Here is a 21,574-nt window from a genome sequence, read left to right on the forward strand (position 1 = left end):
TTATGTTTTTGATTAGGTTGATTCCTAGGCATTTTACTTTTTTGAGGCTGTTGGAAATGGATTTGTTTTCATAATTTCTCTGCTTGTACACTGTTGGCATATAGAAAGGCTACGGATTTTTGTGGGTTAATTTTGTATCCTGTTACTTTGCCAAAGTGGTTGATCAGCTTTAGAAGCTTGGGGATGGAGTTTTTTGAGTCCTTTAGGTATAGATCATGCCATCTGCAAATAGGGATAATTTGATTTCTTATTTCCTATGTGAATCCATTTTATGTCATTTTCTTGCCTTAGTGCTCTGGTTGGGAGTTCCAGAACTATATTGAAGAGTAGAGAGTGGACATCCTTAGCTTATGGCTTTTATGACTTTAATGACATTGTACTGTAGTTCACTGGTCCCTTGCAGAACAACACTCCTGAGAGCTTGTATCTCTCCTCCCCCATTGGAACTTGAACTCAGGCTCTTGTGCTTTCCAGGCAGGTACTCTACCACTTGGGCAGCAGCCTTAGTCCCCATGTGTCATATGCTCAGTTCCCCACTCTGCCTGACACAAATAGGTTTGCCGTCAAATGGCCAGAAATGTGCTTGCTGACTCAAATAATCTTAGAATTAGAGAAGGAAAAGAAATATCCAGGTACATTCCTTTTAAGATAAAAACTTTATTTTACAATTTTATAAAGCAGCTTTACATTAAGCACAATTCATTTACTTTGTGTAGAAACAAAATAACCTTTCCATCTGCAAAAAAATCAAGTTTTGCTGCATATAAAACTAACATGTGCACATTGTGCTTCAACCGCAAAGTCTGTACAGCGTTACACAGGACTACCCTTCAAGGAGGGTGTCATGTAAACATTTATTGCATATTTCACACATGGTGTACAGCCCACATGTATAGTGGAGGAGAAAGACAATGACAGGACGCTGGAACCGCAGCTCCTGTGAAAGTGCACACTGCCAAGAAGACACTCGCTGCACAGGAGCTTTGTGGTCACCTCTGCACCCCTGGCACACCTGGTGCTTCTTGACTGAAGCCTTACATACAGGAACTCCAAAAGGGTCAAACTTGACCTTGGTCTGGAAGCTTTTGGTTGGTTGAGCAATTGAAGTGGCAACCAATTATCAGCAAATTACCTTTGCTGTTTAGGTGAACAAAACCAACACCTATAGTCTTAAAGAAAATAAAAATTAAAGAAACAAAACTTTAAAGTACCCTCCCCAGTATTCCTAAACTCAAAATAAGTAAACATTTTCCATGATTTAAAACCCTAGACAGCTCTATAGTTGTCAGGGTGAAAATGCAGATGGTCCCAGGTGGCGTCCCTCCTTGGTGGTCCAGCTCACCTACAGGTAACCATCCTGCAACAAACTGACTTAGGGACATCTGCGGGGTATCTGCACTTCAATCAGCTCCATGATTCCGAATGTCCTCAAGTACCCACAATGCCCCTTGGGGATAGAAGACAAACCAAGCTGCCACTACAGTGTGGAGGGCAGTGTTAGACCAGCAGCAGCCCTTCCTCTCCCCTCCCCTCTTAGCTTGGGACTGTGGGATTAAGGCACTGGTATGTCCCAGAGCAGGACCACAGTGTTCTCACCAGCTCTCCTTCTCTGAAGACCAGCATGCAAACACAAACAATCCTGGACCCACTAAGTAACAGCAAACATGGAGAAGGAGGGCATTCATCTGAAACGTCAGCATGAAAAAATGGGGGAGGTCCTTGCCTTTATTACTGAGATAAAACATATTTAATGCTTAAATGTTGTTGAGACATTGAATGTCTGAGAACTACAAAGGTGGACGGGAATGTAACACCCACATCTGTCTGTTATGGGTAAAATGAAGAGCTGGGGTCATAGAAATTGAGAACCAAAGCTTATTTGTATACTGCCAGCTTAAAATTGTTTCCAGTGTGGAATGAATTTTCATGTTGCTGCCCACTCTGAGGTGCATACATTTTGTGTACCTATCACAGACATGTATGTTCCATTGCACAACACCATGTAGGCAGAGAGGGCACCGGTTCTTCTGAGGTCAGGTGAAGAGCACTCTGTCGATTGAGCCCTTCAACATGTAGGGGCTCGTGTGTTTCCAAGCTGTCTGTTATTATGGGGCTTATGTTTCTGGGCTGTGCATTACTAGGAAATCTGTCTGGGGCTCAACAAAGACCTTTCCAGACACAGCAGCAGCACCTCTTCTAAACAGCTGGAATAACTCAAAACTAAGTTTTCAAGTAACAACAGAGACAGAGCCCCAATGGCTTAGTGAGAATAGAGAATGACCCCCAAGGGGAGGGAACCCCAGTGTGATTTATGTATGGAACATTTAAACTAGGCCTTTCCTCAGGTGCAACAGAAGAGATGGTGGTCCTAAAATTACTAAATCCTCACCAAATTTAGGTTTAAAGTCAATATTCTACATCATGTCCCCGGACTAGACAAAACTGTCAAAGTGAAGTCAAGAGGAAATACAAAGAAACCATCACACAGGGGTGGCAGGAGGGACAGGCTGATTATCACACTTTCACTGATTGTAGATCAAGTTTCATAAACATTTCTGTAATTTCTTGTGCGGTCAATAAGTTTCATTCTAGTTGTGCTTTACATACTGTGAAGCCTGAAGACTGGGTGTGTTTAATTTACACACATCAAGAAAACCATAATGCAAAATAGTCTCCATATGTATCAAATTGAACAAATGCAACAAACACCCATTTACCTCCCAGAAATGTCTAGAGAAAAGAAATAGCTTTTAAAAAGTTGAGCACAGTCCACTATCCAGGGTACAAACACACACTGACTGTATTACAGCACATATTGTTTAAACATCTGTTTCCAATATAAATATAAATAATCACATCTGAAAAGCGCTCCGCACTGCGTGTGGATGTGCCGGCAGCTGGCCAGGGCTATTCACCGTTACTTACTGTCTACAGCCTGCAACGAGCAAGGCACCCCAAACATTCCTGCTCTAACTGCCACCTGCCCACAGAGCACACGCAACTGTCTCAGGCCAGGAGCAGGGTTCCCCATGCCTGGTGCATGGCCTGTAGCTTATGGTTCTGAGGCTGACCATGGTTTGGTTGTTGGCACTAGTTGTGCTTTGCCCTGCCACCTTTGAGGTAGCTCTTCCATCTCCGGGCAAACTCTCTGAAGACGGGAGCATCATCAACAGTGCTGAGCAGCTGCAGCTGGTTGATGTGGGTGGTGTGGTAGTCCCAGCGGGCCAGGTTGGGAGCAACACCCAGCATGAAGTGCCGCAGGTCGTAGATGGTCCCTGAGCCCGTGTCGTACAGGGGCAGCATGGCCTTCAGGGACTCCATCCCACGCTCATATAAGGATGCTGCTTCTTTCCCAAGTGTCTCCCCCGCAGTCTCCTTTAGGTCATACAGCCCGATTAAGGAGTACATAAAGCCATTTAAGACAAAGGAGCTGGGCGTGGTTGGGTATTCTTCATACCAGTCATGTTTGTTCATGAACACGGCTTTGACACCACGCTGCTCTGATGGGAACTTGTAAGGGGCTGTAGCCCGTAAAGCTGAACTGAGGAATACCTGGTCTTTTGTTAAGAGATAGGCCCTGACAAGCGTAGAAATGGCTTGCCCCTGCGCCATCGCAGAGTACCACCCTGGCTCTAAAGACTTAAACCCTTCCCCTAGCTTCCGGGTCACCATGATGGGCCATCCACCCCTCTCGTCCTGATTCCTTACCAGCCAGTCACTGGCAGCAAAGAAGGCAGCCATGTGGGCGGTGGTGGAGATGGTGATGTTGTCCAGAAAGCCCTTTCCCTTTGCAATCAATCGCACCACTTTTCTGGGCATTATTTTGGTTGGCTTGACAGCTTTTGTGTTGGAGAGCCCCACTCCTTTCCTGAGGTCAGTAACTAGGTCTCTGGTGACTGTGCTCCATGAAGTTCTGGGCCCGATGCCATAGTAAATGTCCCTTTCTTTAAAAGCAATGAGTTGGGTATTTGAGACATAATGGACAGTGAAGAGCTGGCCCTTCTCGGTGGTCTCTAGAACCACAGACACGCTCCCGTTCGTTAGGAACTTGAGGTCAAATGAAATAATAAAGTCTTTTGTGTTTCCCAGCTGCAAGGACACACCATCACTGGCTTCTAAAGAGGAGAACACATCAAAAAGACTGGTGAGGAGAAAAAGCTTCCAAACGAGCTTTGGTTATCTATATAGTGTGTTCTTGACAACTATGGACCATGCAAAATTAACACTTGAGAATTCTATGTATCAGATTCATATGCATTTTTCTTTTACTAAGTTAAAGTACTGACACATAGTAAAGGACTCAGAGGAAAACTAAAACACTGCTGATCAAATTTTCTTTTCTAAGCCAGGTGATGATGGCTCACAGTTGAAATCCTAGTTATTCAAAAGCTCTTTCAGGAGAAAGATGCCTGATCCTCAGGAGATCTGAAGATAATGGTTCAAAGCCAGGCTAGGCAAGAAAGTCCATGAGACTCCTATTTCCAAATAACCACCAAAAAGTGGAGGTATGGCTCAAATGGTAGAGCACCAGATTTAAGTGAAAAATCTAAGGGATAGCACCCAGGCCCTAAGTTCAAGCCCCAGTACTGGCACAAACATAATCTTTTCTAGTGCTAGTACCAGCTAACCAATCGCTGATGACACTGCTGCCCTCCTATAAGAAGAAAAGCAGACAAACGCTGGCCCAGCTCACAGCATTGGAAACTGTAGAAGTTCCAGATTTCCAGTTTTTATCTAACAATTAATGTTACTCCATTCCTAATGCTCTCTATCTCACTTAAGACTTCAATTCCCAGAACTGTGTTTGTGCACACCAAGGCCTGGATGAGGAGACTGTCTCTACAGTACTTGTACTTGCCCCTTCACATGTTAAACAGAGATATATTACTTTGCAGGGTAATTGTGAGGATTTTTTAAAAAGACAATGGCTCAGAACTAGTAATAAATGATAATGCTTCATAGCACTAATTAGCACATGTTAAGAAAGTAGCAAAAGCTATTTTATCTTCAAATTAAAAATAGGAATTTCTCGCCGGGCGCTGGTGGCTCACGCCTGTAATCCTAGCTACTCAGGAGGCTGAGATCTGAGGATTGCGGTTCAAAGCCAGCCCGGGCAGGAGAGACTGTGAGACTCCTATCTCCAATAAACCACCAGAAAACCGGAAGTGGTGCTGTAGCTCAAGTGGTAGAGCACTCGCCTTGAGCTGAAGAGCTGAGGGACAGCGCCCAGGCCCAGAGTTCAAGCCCCACGACCGACCAAAAAAATAAAAAATAAAAATAGGAATTTCTCTTGGACAGCTCCAACACAGTGATGGCGGAGGACTCTGAGTCCTGATCATCTCAACTACCAAGGAAAGAAATGCACATATTAAAACCAAATGCAGACGGACACAGTGATACATGTCTCTAATCCCAGCTACTTAAGAGGGAGGGGTAGGAAGGCTGTGGTCCCAGGCCACCCTTGAGCAAAAGCATGAGACCCTAGCTGAAAAACTAAAGCAAAAAGGGGTGGAGCATGGCTCAGAATGCTTGTGTAACAAGTGTGAGGTAGGCCTTGAATTCAAAGCCCCAAGACCCCAAACTCTAAAACAGCAGCAAGAATAAAAAATATTACAGAGAAATATGAGTACCTTGGTCTTTACACAGCTTATATTTCCAAAACACATCATATGGATTGATTATCTCATTCTATCCCTACAATTATCTGAGACAGCAAAATAGGAATTGACATGTTTATAGGAGAGATCAAAGCACACAGGCTTTCTCAAAGCCAAGAGCTAACTGGTGACAGCTAAGTGGTTCAGGTTTCCTGGACCCAGGTTCAAAGACTTTAAGAGAGAAAAGCGCTACTGGAAGAAACACCCTCATGGCAAGGGTTACTGCTCTAAGTCCTATAATGTCAGACCTTGGCCAGGGCACTCCTGAAGAACCCTTTGGTATATACACAAGAACATGGATTAGAAGCAGGAACTTGGAACTGTGTTCGCAGCAGTCAGTGTGGTATGTGAGCATACTGGGCTATCATCTAACCCTTGTGCTGGAGCCCAGCACTGCAGACTCTGTAGCACATGTTCTTGGTTGCTTTATGTAGTGGATCAGCCACAGTGGAAATTGTACCAGGGACACGGCCATTGTGATGGCCTTGCCCATTTTATCATGCTTTGAGAGGCCATTACTCTCTCTTAACTAGCACTTCCCACTTCTGCAGTGAACGGGATCTGAAGCTCAGTACTATAACCCTGAAACATGGAATGATTCTGAACTGATTTATGAATCACTCAAGATGACATTACCCTTAGCAAATCAGACTACCCTGAGTGCTGTTTACTCTTCATTCTCAGGGTAAGGCTCTTTCATAGTCAACAATGAGAGAAAAGCTAAAGAAATCATTTGCTCCAAGAATTTTCTTCTAAATGACACAATTTAAAGAATCACTTGCTATATCCAATAATTCACTAATGAATGAAGTGGTGGGATGTAGCATTCCCATCAGCAGAGAGGTTCCTGAGTCACACAGCAATGACAATCTACCATTACTCTTCACTTCTTCCACCATTCTTTACTTCCATCACCAGCTTTACTAGGCTGAAAGGGAGGAGGCGGTGCTCAGAACCTTGATGGGGCATGGGTTGTGGGTCACAGGCCTGAGAAGGAAGGGCTAGAAACAAGAGGCACTGACATGCCACGTCACAGAAGTGACAGAGGGTGCTTTGTACTTAATAAAGTATGATGTGACACACTGCCAGTTCAGTTTTAAAACTAGGAAAATACTCAACAAACAATAAAAATGTGCTGCAGACTCATAAAATGCACTGTCACTTATTTTTTCCCCCCAGACAGGATCTCACTACATACTTCAGGATGGCCTGGAACTCTTGATCCTGCCTCCATCTTCTGAAGGCTGGGATTACAGGTGGGTCCCACATCTAGCTTATATTTTTTCCCCCCACTCTAGATGATTTTATTCTCTTTCAGGAAAACAAAAATTCAAGGCCAAGAAAGAAAAAAATGAAAGGTCAAAAGTCTCCAGCCCCTGTGCCTGCAACACTGGGTACTGAAACGCCTCCATGAGGTCTGTCCTCTAAACAGCCTCACGCATCATACACCTGTGTCCAATGAGACAGCCCCCCATTTTCATCTTCCCCTCTCTCCTCCTACAGACTTCTGTAGTATGCAAGTACGGGCACTACTGGAATGCCCAAACATCTATACCTCACCAGTACCCAGTGTCCCGTGGCAACATGGTTATGACTGACAGAGTTTTCTCCCTATGATTTACCTCCAGCTATGGGCCATGGATAGAGGCCAAAGGGAAACAGAACATAGGACGTGGAAGTATACAGTGAAAGTGCTTGCTCTAACTAGAACAATTTATACGACAGCTCTGAAAAAACTCCCAGGAACTCAGGATGCAACAGCTGTTTTCTATCCTTATTTACACAGATCCTTGGGGGTACCCCAAACCAAATGTTCTTTGGCTTTATATAATAATTTCCTGCTGCAATATCTTCTTAAACATCACAGGCTCCTACACTAAGAAAAGATTCTGTCTTGGACTCTCACAGAATGCCACAGAGGAAAGTTCTACTCCCAGAAAGGAACATCAAGGTCACCCTGCACTTCATCAGCTCTCACCAATCCATGACTTAAGGCCATCTAGAAAGAGGTTTGTCCTGTGGCTTACAAGGTCTGTAAATTCCCCAGTCATCAGTAAAGGATACGGTGAGAACACAGAAGAGGGCTTATAACCGTTTCTCTCTTTTGTATTTATCAACTGCAAGGATGGTACAAGGGGAATGGGTTCTGATCTTGACAACATCTCTGTAGAGCGAATTAATCCTGATGTGCTAACTAGTATGATTCCATTGTCTCTTTAAGTAATGGACTCATTAATTCTTATAGATATTGATCAGTGCAGAAAAATGCATTATATCCTAATTAATGAGACTGTCAGTAAAAGGGGAGATGATGCATAAAGTTAATTTGATTTTTTAAATGATTTTATTAATGAAGATGGTTTTATATGAAGTTTGAGAGAATTTAGTACATTAACACAATTCAATATGGGAGTAGGCCTCCTTGGTAATGCTACTTTTGTTGAAAAAGTTACAAGCTATTGGCAAAAATTACACAAAGGAAAGGATGGCTCTTTTTGTAAAAGTTCCTTCTACATTAGGGGGAATAACTCAAAAATTAAAATATACTGCAGTACAACATTACAATAAACTAAGGCGGTTAGGGTACAGCTCAGTGGTAGTGTTTGCCTAGCATGCACAAAGTCCAAGGTTCGAGTCCCAGCACCACAAACAAAGGAAAACCCAAACCAAAGCCCAGGGACCCCATTTCTGTGGGCTGCAGAACCCAAGAATCTCCCTGGAGCAGTGTGTACCTCAGCTCTTCATACAACATACACTTCTCTCTTTATAACCTTGTTGCTTTTCTTCTAGCCTCTCCTTCTGTAGGGAATTCACTTGGATGATACAACTACTTTATTGACTTGTGCAACATAAACAGTCTGCTAATATGTTTTTAAGAATGATTTGAAAATTTTAAGGGAATGTCAACAGAAAGGTGAGCAGCGCTGATGGCACACAGCTTACCTGGGGCAATAAACTGTTTCACATTGGTGAATCTAGACTTGTCAGCCACACTGGCCATAAAGCAGCCCTTGGGCACTGCCCAGGCATTGGGTTTGCCATTTCTGTCCTCATCTTCGGCTGTCTCATACACCTCTACATGAGGAGGCTTCTCTGTCAGGTTCTTGCTATAATGGCTCAGCCCATACTGTGCAATCTGGATGGGGTAAAAGTAGCCTTGGGGTCCCCACTGAGTGGACAAAGGCACACCTGTAAAAGAGGAAGGATACACAATTACTGCCAGACATTTCTTGCTGTGTACCCGCATGCCTCAAGGTTATGGCCTTGTACCTCCATGGCTCAGGATTAGGGCCACTTGGCTGCTTTCTTATTATGCTGCTCTCCTAATTGCTTCAAGTTGTCCCCCCAAGTTAAGCAGAACAAATATATTATTCTCATGTGACACACAGCTATGAACAAACTAAACCTTTTCAGGACTGTTTATGTACGTCACTTCTGCTCACAGCTACAGGAGTTACTTTTCGTGATCTTGTTCACATATTCACATTTTACACAATTTTAAGCACAGACCTCACCCGGTTTATTCTAAGTAACAATCCTGTAATTTTCTTTAACATCAGCAGGTAACACTCCATTAACTACTTGCTCATCTCTCCCTCCAGTGTCAAGGTCTAACAAGGAAGTATTCCATGTAATGGCTAAAGTATTTGTTTAATGAGAAAACCTAAAAGTACATACCCAGCTTAAAATTACTTTCATACCTTTCTGGCCAAAATGTAATTCTTAAGAACAAGGACTGCCTTTTAAAAACTGACTTGGTTTTATACTTGACCACATTCAATTCTTTCTCTTTTGTCTCCAGCCCTTTCAGTACCCCAGGCTGGTCTGGAACTCATCCGCCTGCCTCAGCCTTTCAAGTACAGGGATTACATTCATGTACCATCATACCTCAGTAACGGATTATGTCTTGTAAAATTCTAGGGCAACTTCTAAATGTTTGCTATTAGTGTTTAGTTAGCAACTTCTTTCTACATGGAAACTACAATATTACATTGCCCAGAGTATTTCATGGCTCAACTGTGTTTACCTGTTAGGAGAGAACTGTAGTTCTGAAATGAAAAGCAAGCATCTGACCAGCACAGCAGACACTGGAATCTATCTATAGCTGACAATTCTACTATTCTGATGTAGTTTCAAAACAATCCCTGACAACAGGGGCTGTTGTGGTTTCAACAAGGTCTGAGTGTGCCTCCGAGGGCTAGTGTTGGAGGCCTGGTCCTCATTGTGGTAATACGCACAATTACTTAGAGGCTGGGCTTTGTGGGGAGTGATGAGGTCTTGGGAGAATTGCCCTAGGAAGTCACAGATGCAGTTCTCATGCTGGAGTTGTTATAAAATACAGGACCTGGTGTCAGCTGCTCAAGCCTGCAATCCTAGCTATTCAGGAAGCCAAGAGCTGGAAGATGGGGGTTCAAAGTCAGCCTGGGCATAAAAGTCCTTGAGATTGTCTCTAAAACAACCAGCAAAAAGATGGGCTCATTGGTAAAGCACCAGAGCAAAAGCTGAGCAAGCATGTAGCACTAAGTTCAAACGTTGGTACCAGAAAACAAATCAAAACAGAGCAAGACCGAAAACTAAGGCCTTCCCCATGTTCTAGCTTCCTATCTTACCATATGACCTCATGCTCTCACAAATGCTCTCTTCATAATGCTATCCAGTAACATGGCCAAGGGGCTTCCACAAAACCAGCACCATGCTTCCTGCACTTGTAGCTCCCAGTGAGTTAAATATAACTCTTTCTTAATAAAGATTGTGGTTCCAGGCATTGCTGTAGCAACAAAAGCAGACTAATTCCAGGTACTCTACAAGCTAAGAGACCAGGTTACAGGTGTTTTCATGTCAGTAACCTTTCTCTGGGAATGCCCCCAAAGTAAGCAGAACTATCACATCATAAAATGTATATAATCTAACAATGGTACAAGAATTGGGACTGGTCAATGGGAAAGAACAACAAGCAAGCAGTCTGCTGGAGTCTTATGGAAATTTGGTAAAATGAATGATAGAGACCATGTTCATGAATCAGGAAGGAAAAGAGCCCATTCAATACATGTTACGTCGGGGGGAGAGGTTTCAAACTGGACCCTGACCTCAGATACCATTTGTCAAGAAATAAATCAATTTAACTGCTTTAAAAAGTTAAAAGTAAGCAGGGTGCTGGTGACTCATGCCTTAATCCTAGCTACTCAGGAGGTTGAGATCTGAGGATAATAAGAGTCTCATGGTCATAAAAAGCCAGAAGTGTCAATGTAGTTTAAGTGGTAGAATGCTAATCTTGAGCAAAATAAGCTCAGAAACCAGTGCACAGCCCCAGAGTTCAAGTGCCAGGACCAGAAAAAAAAAGTTAAAAGTAGGGCTTGAGGTGTAATTCTGTGAATGGCACTTTGTATGTGTACAGCCTGATTTGATCCCCTGCACTAAGGAAAAAGCCAATCAGGGTGCAGCACAAAATGAAGAAGTTATGTCAAAAGAAACTTTTTTTGGGGGGTGCTGGTCCTGGGGTTTGAACTTGCCATGCAGATACTACCACTTGAGCTACACCCTCAGCAATCCATATATATTTTTTAAATAGTAAAATCAAGTTTATATTGAAATTAGCATTAAGGTATTAAAACCATTCTACAATAAGGAAGGTGAAATACAATGAAACTGAAGCCAAGCAATTTCTAATCACATTACGTTCCTTCTCATTTAAACAATGCACTTCAGAGTAAAATTCAATTTGACTTCCTGGTCACTGCTACATTGGAAAACCAAAGTCCATGACAGACCAATTATTCCCATCAGGTACTCCAGGGTCCCACAGTTTTAAAGGCAATGAAAGGCACTTTCTGTACTCTACAGGTAACTGGGTAAGTGCAGAGGACATGGAATGGGGGCTAGGAATTGTTGTCCTTGGACCTGAACTTTCCTTCCAGTGATGGCAGCTGTCTAACCAGGCAACAGACAGTACGGTATGGCAGGGGACAGGACACAACGACAGTGGATGCTCTCTTTCTCCCAATCCTCTCACTAGAGGATAAAATTTATATACATATACATACACACACACACACATACACACACACACACACACACATATATATGCATATATATATATATATAAATACATAAATTTTGTTTTCTCGCACATACTAGAGATTGAACCAAGGGCCTTGTTCAAGCTTGGCAAATGCTGGCAAATGTTTATCAACTGAACCAGATTCCTAGCCCCAGAACTGCATATATGAAATCAAAATTTCTGTAGGTGCTCTGCCCCAACCTAAAACCAGTGAGACTCTGGAAGAAGGTACTGAAAGAATGCTGTGTGTTCAGGTGTGCTCTTCCTGCAGCCCTTAAATCAAATAGCTAGAAACCTCCTCTAAGCTCAGACCTGACTGGTTCCCTTTTGCCAAGACAGAGCAATGGAAGGGCTTCAACCCATAGCTGTGTACTCACAAGCAGGCAGATACCAACCTTCAACTCCACTGATACACTTGACTCTGTCTCGGACTTCCACATTGTAGCCTTCAAAGGACATGAACACGCCATCTGGGTGGTAGGGGGCTCTCTGTGCGTAGACTTTGGAATAGCTGTGAGAGAATTCAAACCGGTCATAGCCATCATGCTGAACCACCTTTCCGTAAACGTCAAAGTATTTCTCCACCCAAGTGAATGGAAGAAAGACTTCATTCCCCTCTCGTCTCCCTTTAATCGTGTGCTCATCATTGATGAGACAGTCAATTTCTTCATATTTGAGCCCTAACACCTTGCTGCCCACACTGCCATCGAAGCCCCCAGCCACAGGGGGTGCTTTCTGCTGCTCCTGCAGGAGCGTCTCCTCTGACTGCTGTCTGCCCCCGTGGTTCACACGTCGGTCACTCTCAGATGCCGCCGCTCTCTTTTCTAGTCCATCCACCCTGAAGCCATTACTCAAGTGCCGTGGAAATGAAGTCGCATTGTCACTGGAACACCTGTTCCACAGAAGTACTGTGACCAACGTGAAGAGTGCACAGATGATAATCAACGTCTTGTAGTTGACCCGAGCTGCCAAGCAACGCATATTCACACCATACCTATGAGAGCAAGAAGGAAGATTCATGCACAGATGTGTCGTTGACATTTCTGACATTGGGTAAGATTCTCTTCAGTTTTAAAATATCCAAAACCACATTAGGGCAATTTTATCAAATGCAAAAAATCTGACTCAAATTTTTCAGAATGGACCAAAAAAAAAAAAGGTAAGAGGATTCCACCCTTCATCTGTATCATCCTCTCAAGTGGAGATGCCCAAATTCTCTTACTTTGTTCTCCCTTGGTATCCTGGCAATTTTCTGCAAGGCTCCCTAAGCCGAAAGATTTTATAGTTCGGTTTTAAATAGCTAAGAACAAACAATTTAAGCATTTCTGTCCTAACAGCTTAGTCACTTCTGAAAAACATAATCGACCCTTTCCTGCAAAGCATCAACACCCATGTTACCCAAGCCTCCAATGAACCTGCATTGCTCATTCTATCTGGTATCTTAGAGCATAAAATGGGCTATGACCTTTCCTCCTGATGCCACTGTTCCCAGTCTCCAAGGCATCCTCTCTCTTGGTCCTCTCCTGCAGTACTATGCTATCTTCTCTTCCTTCCTTAATCTTCTGTGAGTCTTCCTTCTTATCTCCTGACCCTTGAGGGTTATAGTGTCTTAGGGTCCCAGTCCTCAGATTTCTTTGTCTATTTTTCCCTAAGTGATTGCAATTGGGTCTTGTGTCTTTAAATACAATTTACATACCAACTACCCCCAAATTCTATTTCCATGTCTTACTTTTCTTTGCAGATACATATACACACAACTGTCAATCTAAGTGATGAGTATCTTTTTTGGGGGGTGGGGAATACGTGTGAGTGCCAGTCCTGGGGCTTGAATTCAGGGCCTAGGTAAGGTTAGTAGTGCTCTACCACTTGAGCCACAGCTCTACTTCTGGATTTTTGCTTGTTAATTGAAGATAAGCCTCATGGAATTTTCTGCCAAGGTTGGCTTTGAGCTGTGATCCTCAGATCTCGGCCTCCTCAGTAGCTAGCATTACAGACACAAGCCACCAGTGCCTGGCATAATTGGTATCTTTTCCTAGAGATCAAATAGATTTCTGAAATGCAATAATCAAAATTTATCTCCTAATCCACTTGTTCCTCCTTCCTGCAGCTCACACTAAAACTCTGACTCCTCTTTTGTTCATCCCATATCCAGTCAGTCAGGAATTCCCTCACAGTGTACCCAGAACATGACCTCCTTCACGCTATACCCTGCATGTGACCTCTTCCCACCAACACCACCTGTGCCACCAGGCCACTTTTTGCCTGAAATTTTGCAGCAATAGCCAACTGGTCTCTGCCTCTATCTTGTCCTACTACTTTACACCCCTAAAGTCTATTCTCACATAGCTGTCAGATGAGGTTTTAACTTAAAGCTGATGATGTCATTCCAGTCCTGATGGGAGAAGAATTTGCTACTATTGATCACAACACAGGAGAGAGTACGTGCAATGTATGGAATATTTCAGCCTACAGAGAGTAAGGGGAACTATATACAGGCGCCTGTGGCTCATGTCTGTAATCCTAGCTACTCAGGAGGCTGAGATCTGAGGATCATGGTTCAAAGCCAGCCTGGACTGGAAAGTCCATGAGACTTACCTCCAATAAACCACCAGAAAACCACAAGTGGCTCTGTGGTTCAAGTGGTAGATGGCTAGCCTTGAGCTGAAGAGCTCCGGAGCAGCACTCAGGTCGAGTTCAAGCCCCACAACTGACAAAAAAAAATTGGCCACAGCCACTGTGCAGTTTATGCGTGGAATGACCTCATCAACTGCTTATTGCTTTTATCCCTTCTCATTTTTCCCACAAAAAAACTTTTTGGCAGAAATGAGATTAAAAAAAACCACACACACACACACACACACACACACACACACACACACACACACACACACACTGTTCAATGAAAACTTAAATGTTGAATTTCTGTTTCCTAAGAAAGACAATGGAAATTTAATAATTCATTCTTTTAATTCTAAGAGAAGGCAATCTCTGAGACTTAAAACACTGTCATTCTGCTCTCACAATTAGTAGTCTGGCAGGGAATTCCTGGGTTCCATATCATTTTGCATTAAGAATTACTGAAGTGTGGTTTGTCTGGTAAGCTGTCACTGTGTATAGGAATGTTGGGGTTCCCTGCTATACCCCAAGAGCCCTTCCAATGTAAAACTTGTGTCCTCTGTCCTTGGTTAGTGGCTGTGGTTCTTCCTGGATCTCAGTTAAGAGATCTTTTCAAAATACACTTCTCTGGAAATTTCTACATTTCCCACTGATATTCTTCTGGCTAGTTTTCTCTTGCCATTACTTTTCCTCACATGCCTGGTGATCTTTGGTTACTTGTTGAAATTGAAGCGAGAATAACTGGAGCCAACACAGAGCTCCTGTTACCTGAGGATGGTCTGGGTTTTTAGCTTGATGCTCCCCTGGAAAGGATGGAGGGGAGAGCAGGCAGGCGGGCACTGACAAGAGGGCTCCTCCAGGGGGAGCAGTGCTTCAGCAGACCTTGGAAATGCTAAAGGGAAAGAGCTTTTTCTGTTGGTTCTGGGGACGCAACAGAGACTTAAGAGCCTTAGTCTTTCTCAGTTCCTCTTCTCCACTGTAGGAAGTTGGAAGGGGCCTTACAGAAACATTCGAGGTCTGTATCTAGCTAGCGTGCAATATGGGGCATTTCCGTCTTGTCCAAGGAGTGAGGTGAGTTTTCAGCATGAGCTGAATCACCAGCATTGTATTTCAGCTGCGGTGCTCCAGAGGTGGTAAATGGTCTATGTGTAGCCAGCTCATGGGCTTCCCTGGTCTATTGTCATATCTTTACAAAACATTAACTTTTTAAAAATTTCATTTGAGTTAGGCACCAGTTGTTTACACCTATAATCCTAGCTACTCAGGAGGCTGTGAATCGAAGCCAGTTGGAGCACAGAAGTCCATAAGACTCTTATTTCCAATTAATCAGCAAAAATCACAAGTGGAGGCATGGCTTAAGTGGTAGAGTGCTAGCCTTGAGCAGAAAAGGCTAACGGACAGTACCTAGGCTCTGAGTTTAAGCCTTAATCCTTGCATGCACACACACAAAATCTCATGTGAATGAAGAAAGCTGTTTTGTGTTTGTTTGTTTTTAATGGAGGAAGGGTTAGCCGGGCGCTGGTGACTCACGCCTGTAATCCTAGCTACTCAGGAAGCTGAGATCTGAGAATCATGGTTCAAAGCCAGCCCGGGCAGGAAAGTCCAGGAAAGTCCGTGAAACTCTTATCTCCAATAAACCACCAGAAAACCGGAAGTGGCGCTGTAGCTCAAGTGGTAGAGCAATAGCCTTGAGCTGAAGAGCTGAAGACAGCGCTCAGGCCCAGAGTTCAAGCCCCATGACCAACAAAAAAAAAAAAAAAAAGAAAAAGGAGAAAGGGTTACAGAAAAGGAAAACAATTTCATGAGTACTTTTACCATATGCTAAGTGCCAGACATGTTTTCAGTTACTGACATCTATCTAGGCCTAAGAAGGAATTCTTGTTATTACTAGTGGAATAGAAGAAACTGTGACACTTTTATAAACTACTAAAGGAAAATGAGGGAACACATAGCAGTCTTTAAACTTACCTTTACTGGCTTTAGTGTAAGTAAGGACTTTGCCTCAGACATCAGGAAACATCACATTACCTGGTTCCAGGCCATTCTGTGTCACCTCAGCAACTAGGTACGAGTAGAATGACTTGCCGGTGGTTTGTGCAGACAAACCAGTGGCATTTTGCATCAGCTTCTGAAACTAAAATCCGCTTCTGAAAGGAACTTCTAAATGTATTCAGCTTAATTTCCTCCAGCAGCAATAATATAAAGAACTAGGACAGAAATGTTTCTTAAAGAGCAAAGAGCTGCTTTGTATCCAGAAAAGCTTAACAATTACAGTGTAGCTAAAACGTTCTTTGAAGTATTGTATAGTACTTAAGGAAAAAAGCTCTCTGGCTTGCTTCTAAAGCAATGTGTCAAAGTAAGCATATGCTATGTAAATAAATCAGTTCAGAAAGAGTGCTAGCTTCTACAGCTGTGTGATATTTTCCCACTCATTAGGAAAGCCAAGCAAAAGAAACTAATGATGCTTTTGTTTTGCATTTTTCCTGCCTAGGAAGTCTTGCAGTACAAATGTTTAGAACTATCTCGGAAGTTCAATGAATAGGAGATGTTTCCATGTCCTACAAGACAGCAATTATACAAAAGTAAAGGGTAAAAGCTTGCTTACTCAACTTGTAAAGTCAGAAAACATGGACAAGAAATCAGGGCCCAAATTGATTTTAAATGTAACTACTGGGGCAACTGTTTTCACAGAAAAGACTGGTTTCAAGCTTACCTAGCCCACAGTTTTGGAGGTTTCCCAAGGGTAGCCCCGTTGCCCAAGGGTAGCCCCGTTGGTTGGTTCGGGACTTTGATGAGACAGGCATATCATGGCAGGAATGGGAGATGGACAGGAAGCAGAGAGGCGGAGGAGGAAGAGACCTCAGCACCACCTAAAAGTGCTGCTGCCCATCAATCACCACAGTGCTCCCTCAAAGTAAGTCTTCACACTGGGGCCTTTGAGTGACAAGCTGCAAACAGCAGCCCTTACCTGCTGACCTTTATCCTCCCTTACAACTTAGAAAACCATATAATGTTTACAAATATTAACATTATAAATATCTCTTAATAACCAAGAAAAAGGCAACAGAATAGCAGAATCTGTCCTTATCAAGAAACTACCAAGTGTGTATTTCCATTTTCCACACAGGGAAACTGACATCAAGTCAACCAAACCATCAGGTGCTGACTCATCCTCTCTGCCCTAGTTCACACAGAGTTAATTCACAATGACTTGTTCATATTGAATTAGTTCACACTGAGTTAGTTCACAGTGAGTTAGTTCACAGTGAGTTAGTTAATTCACATCGAATTAGTTCACACTAAGTTAACACTGAGTAACTGGGTCTAGTCCTACCTACCACACTGGCACCTCAGAAGTGTCCAGAGGACTAAATGAAATCAAGTACTTACCATAGGATTGTGGAAAAGTGAGAGTTTCATTTTTCTTTTAGAGAGCTTACTAATTTGTCCCAAGTCTATAAAAAATACACATGGAAATCGAAAATAGATTCCAGACCTACAACCTAATAAATTCTCAGCCCAGTGTTTGCCTGTCTACTACATTTTCACCAAACTTCATTTTCCTGCTATGAATCTACTACTACAGCATGTTCAGTTTTTAAAAAGTGTGTCCCATGCCAGGTGCTGGTGGATCACACCTGTAATCCACCTTCAGGGGGCTGAGATCTGAGGAACACAGTCCAGAGCCAGCCTGGGAAGGAAAGTCCATAAGATTCTTATCTCCAATTACCCACCAAAAAGCCAGAAGTAGAGCCGTGATAGGGTGACATGGAGTGATGGGGTGCTAACCTTGAGAGAAAAAAAGTTCAGGGATAGTGGCCAGGCCTTGAATTTAAGGCCCAGGACCAACACACAAAAAAGTATGACCCAAAAGTCACATGCGCTCCCTTCCAAAATTTGAAAACATTCAGTAAATATGTTCATCAAGTTTTAGCAGAAGGCTCCGAGCTTTTCATGAGGTATGGCATATTTCAGATTCTCTAACACTAATGAAACTATGAGGTAGTTACTCAAGAGAATGCTATATTAACCCAGAAATTCTAAAACAAAATCAATTCATACATAAACCCTAAGCGAGAAAAGAACACAGAAGTCCAACAACTGGTAGTAGACTGGTCCATCTGGCAGTAAAATGACCTCAGTAACAGCCTGATACCTGCAACTACATGGGGGAAGTATTTTGCTAAGTAGCCAGACACAAAGGTTGCTGACTGCTTCCATTTATGTGGCATTTTGGAGAAGCAAACTTACTGGGGTAAAATAAACTGGTCATGGCATGAGGGACTCTCATAACTGATGGAAATGTCCTAGAGTTGGTAGTTGTGGTCCTAAATGGCTGTCAACGTTCTTCATCAAACAGTTTACTTTAAAAGAAGTGTTTCTAGGCAAAGAACACCTTTCTCTAGGCCTCTGTAATTTTTACTACCTCATAAAAGTTGATAAGAGTAGCAGTCAAGTAAAAAAATGGTCTGCCTTTCCAGATAATGATATATTGGTCAGGCACGTAAATTTTTATCAGCTATAAATGTGAATTAAGTACAATTTAAGCTAAGATTTCCCAGATGTACATTTTTCTAAACAAATAGGAAGGTTACGAAACTGAACTACCTCCATCTCTACCGGTCTTCCATTTGCCTTCTGCTTCAGACCTTCCTACATGCTAAGAAAAGCAGATACTTTCTAGGGGCTAAAAATGTGAGGTATATGCAAGACAAATACAGAAATTTTGTTTGCTTAAATAAGTAAGACAGCTGAGAAAGATACAAAATTGCATCCAAAAGGTTATTTCCTAAGATATAGAAACATGTTTTCTATACACACCTATATATCATCCTAAAGGATAAAACTTAAGTTTCAGGGACTTTTCCATAATCAGTCTAAGTAATTTGAGAGGATTATTTACAGAAGTGAACTTGAATTACAAGTACTTAGCAAAAAGAAAACGATATCCTCTGACTATTCCTTCTACATATAGGTATGTATGTTTTTCTTACATGTATTTTCTTCTGGCAACAGTGCTAGCATATGGCCTGCACCTTGCTTTAAGTGCTTTTGTTGTTTTTCTTCTGCAAAGCATTTTTTTTCTTTTTTTGTGGGTCATGGGGCCTGAACTCTGGGCCTGGGTGCTGTCCCACTGCAATTCAGCTTAAGGCTAGCCTTCTACCACTTGAGCCACAGTACCACTTCCAGCTTTTACTGCTTATGTGGTACGGAGGGATCGAACCCAGGGCTTTGTGCATGCAAGGCAAGCACTCTACCACTGAGTCACCTTCCTAGCTCCAGCAAAGTAAATTTCAAAATGTAGCAAATGTTAAGAAATTAATATGACATACTGATCTCCCCTTCTCTACTAAGCCAATCTTAAACAACCATCCCCAAATAAAATAACAGGAACTTGAGTTATCAAGCAGGCTTCTTGTTTTCTGAATTAGCCATGAGAAATAAGAAAGAAGGTCAAGCTTCAGAATTTTAAGGAAATTATTTTAAGGAAATTTTTAAGGAAATATGAAAACTTTTTACAAGTTTTTCATACATTTTAGGCCTAAAACCCCTGGTTAGAATTAAGTATTTCAATTTCAGTCTATTTTTTTTTTGTAAGGAATTCCTTAAAATAACTCATGGAATTTTAAAGCAATACACCTTCTAGTCTTTCCAAGAAAACAGGAAACTACCCTAAACAGATATTTTAGTCTTTAATAATCAAGGTCCAATAAATAATTTCTTACACTTCCTTCCTATCTGCTGTTCCTCCCTAAGAGTATACCTTCCCTCAACACTAATGCTCTTATCTGTCTAGACTTTGGTCTAACCCCAATCTTGTAACTTGCAAGAACCAATTTTTTTATATGCTTCTGCTACTGCATCAGAAAAAAAAATCTGCAAGGGGAGAAACCATGTGTAAATTTCCCTTCTTCTGAAGTACCTTGGATAATTCCAGTTTTGTCTTCTTTCTGTATCACAGTTTAATTATTCCTTGAATATACTTTAAAGAATTCTATAAATATGAATCAGATTCTACTTTGGTCTCCTAAACATTATTTTTCCCTGAAATGTTAAGAAAGCATACACTAAAATTTTAAGTTTGAAAATGTACAGTAAGGGTATGTTACATTTTACTGCATAATCTTACCTTAATCAAATGAAAGAATCTAAATTCTAGTACATTTCCAGCTTCAATTCAGAGTTTATTTGAATCAAGCTTCAGTTTCTTGTTAATTTCCTAGAGAAACAAAATTAAAAAGCGTTAAGTTACGTTGTAACTGTTGCAGATAAAATGGGGTAATCACAGTCCAATCTGTCTTTCCAAGTAACCCACAGCAGGCAAACTGTAAGGAGGTCGGAATCAGAAGTACCATGAAGCACTAATGGGTCATCACTGCTTCCTTCCGTATCATCCAGTAGGGACATCACAGAGCTTCTTATCCTAGTGTTATGAGAGAAGGGGAAAAGAACCTCCTGAAAGTGTGGAGTCCTCGCTCATTTCATCAGCCACATCTGGCTTTGGCAATGAAGGCAAGCAGGAGTTTAAAACTCAGAGGTAGGAGAACTACATTCTCTGGTCCCAAACCACATGGTAAATCCATTTGCTCACTTTGGTCTCGTACTGATTGGTGCTGGAAACGGGCATAGCAGCAGAGGATGCACCTTACAGAATAATAAAAGTGTATCTTTCTGGTTAGATGATGGAAAAGGTAGAGCTCCAAAGAGTCAGAGATCACTAGCAATCTCAGGCCAGAAGGACAATTACTTAAAACTAGCTTCATCTTCAGTGCTGAACCTCATACAGATCTGTCCCAACAGAAGCATTCAGACTATAGAACTGAACTGTGGAACAGACCACCTTCCAAACTCCATACTAGCAATGAATGGGTGGTACAGAACCAAACAGCAAAGCAAAAACTTCAAAATGGAATTGATATTCAAACACAACCCACAGGAGCTAGGTTGAACCTCACCAGATTACTACTAAAACAAATTATCAACATTCTGCACTGGATGTCCAGAGCAGGTCCCGAAGGTTCATCACATGTGCAGGATAAAATCCAGAAGTATTATGTGTATAAAAAACTGGGAAAAACTCAATTTACATGGGGAAAATACCAATACTAAGAAAAGCTCTAATATCTGAATTACATACCTAGATAAAGACATTAAACACAAGACATTATTACAGAATGCATCAACAAGTAATAGCAAATATTACTGAAACAAATGGAAAGACAGGTATCTTGGAGAAGAAATA

General features: G+C 42.1%; 1 protein-coding gene across 3 annotated transcripts in view; it reads right to left on the reverse strand.

Moving 5' to 3' along the window:
• Nucleotides 1-621: 621 nt before the first annotated feature.
• Glce (glucuronic acid epimerase) overlaps nt 622-21,574 on the reverse strand; it is a 42,237-nt gene continuing 21,284 nt past the window's right edge. Inside the window, exons 2-6 of one of the 3 annotated variants that reach the window (XM_070043015.1) lie at nt 20,462-20,551; nt 17,722-17,786; nt 12,111-12,709; nt 8,601-8,846; nt 622-4,115 (exon numbers count right to left, since the gene is read on the reverse strand). In XM_070043015.1, coding sequence (XP_069899116.1) covers nt 3,091-4,115; nt 8,601-8,846; nt 12,111-12,696 — 1,857 coding nt within the window. In that variant the 5' untranslated portion in view covers nt 12,697-12,709; nt 17,722-17,786; nt 20,462-20,551 and the 3' untranslated portion in view covers nt 622-3,090. Of the gene's footprint in view, nt 4,116-8,600; nt 8,847-12,110; nt 12,710-15,861; nt 16,032-17,721; nt 17,787-20,461; nt 20,552-21,574 lie in introns of those variants that run through there. The other 2 variants (XM_070043014.1, XM_070043016.1) reach the window with 2 other exon arrangements.

Source organism: Dipodomys merriami, unplaced genomic scaffold (genome assembly GCF_024711535.1).
Source record: "Dipodomys merriami isolate MVZ:Mamm:240054 unplaced genomic scaffold, mDipMer1.0.p SCAF_33, whole genome shotgun sequence".
Classification (NCBI taxonomy): domain Eukaryota; kingdom Metazoa; phylum Chordata; class Mammalia; order Rodentia; family Heteromyidae; genus Dipodomys; species Dipodomys merriami.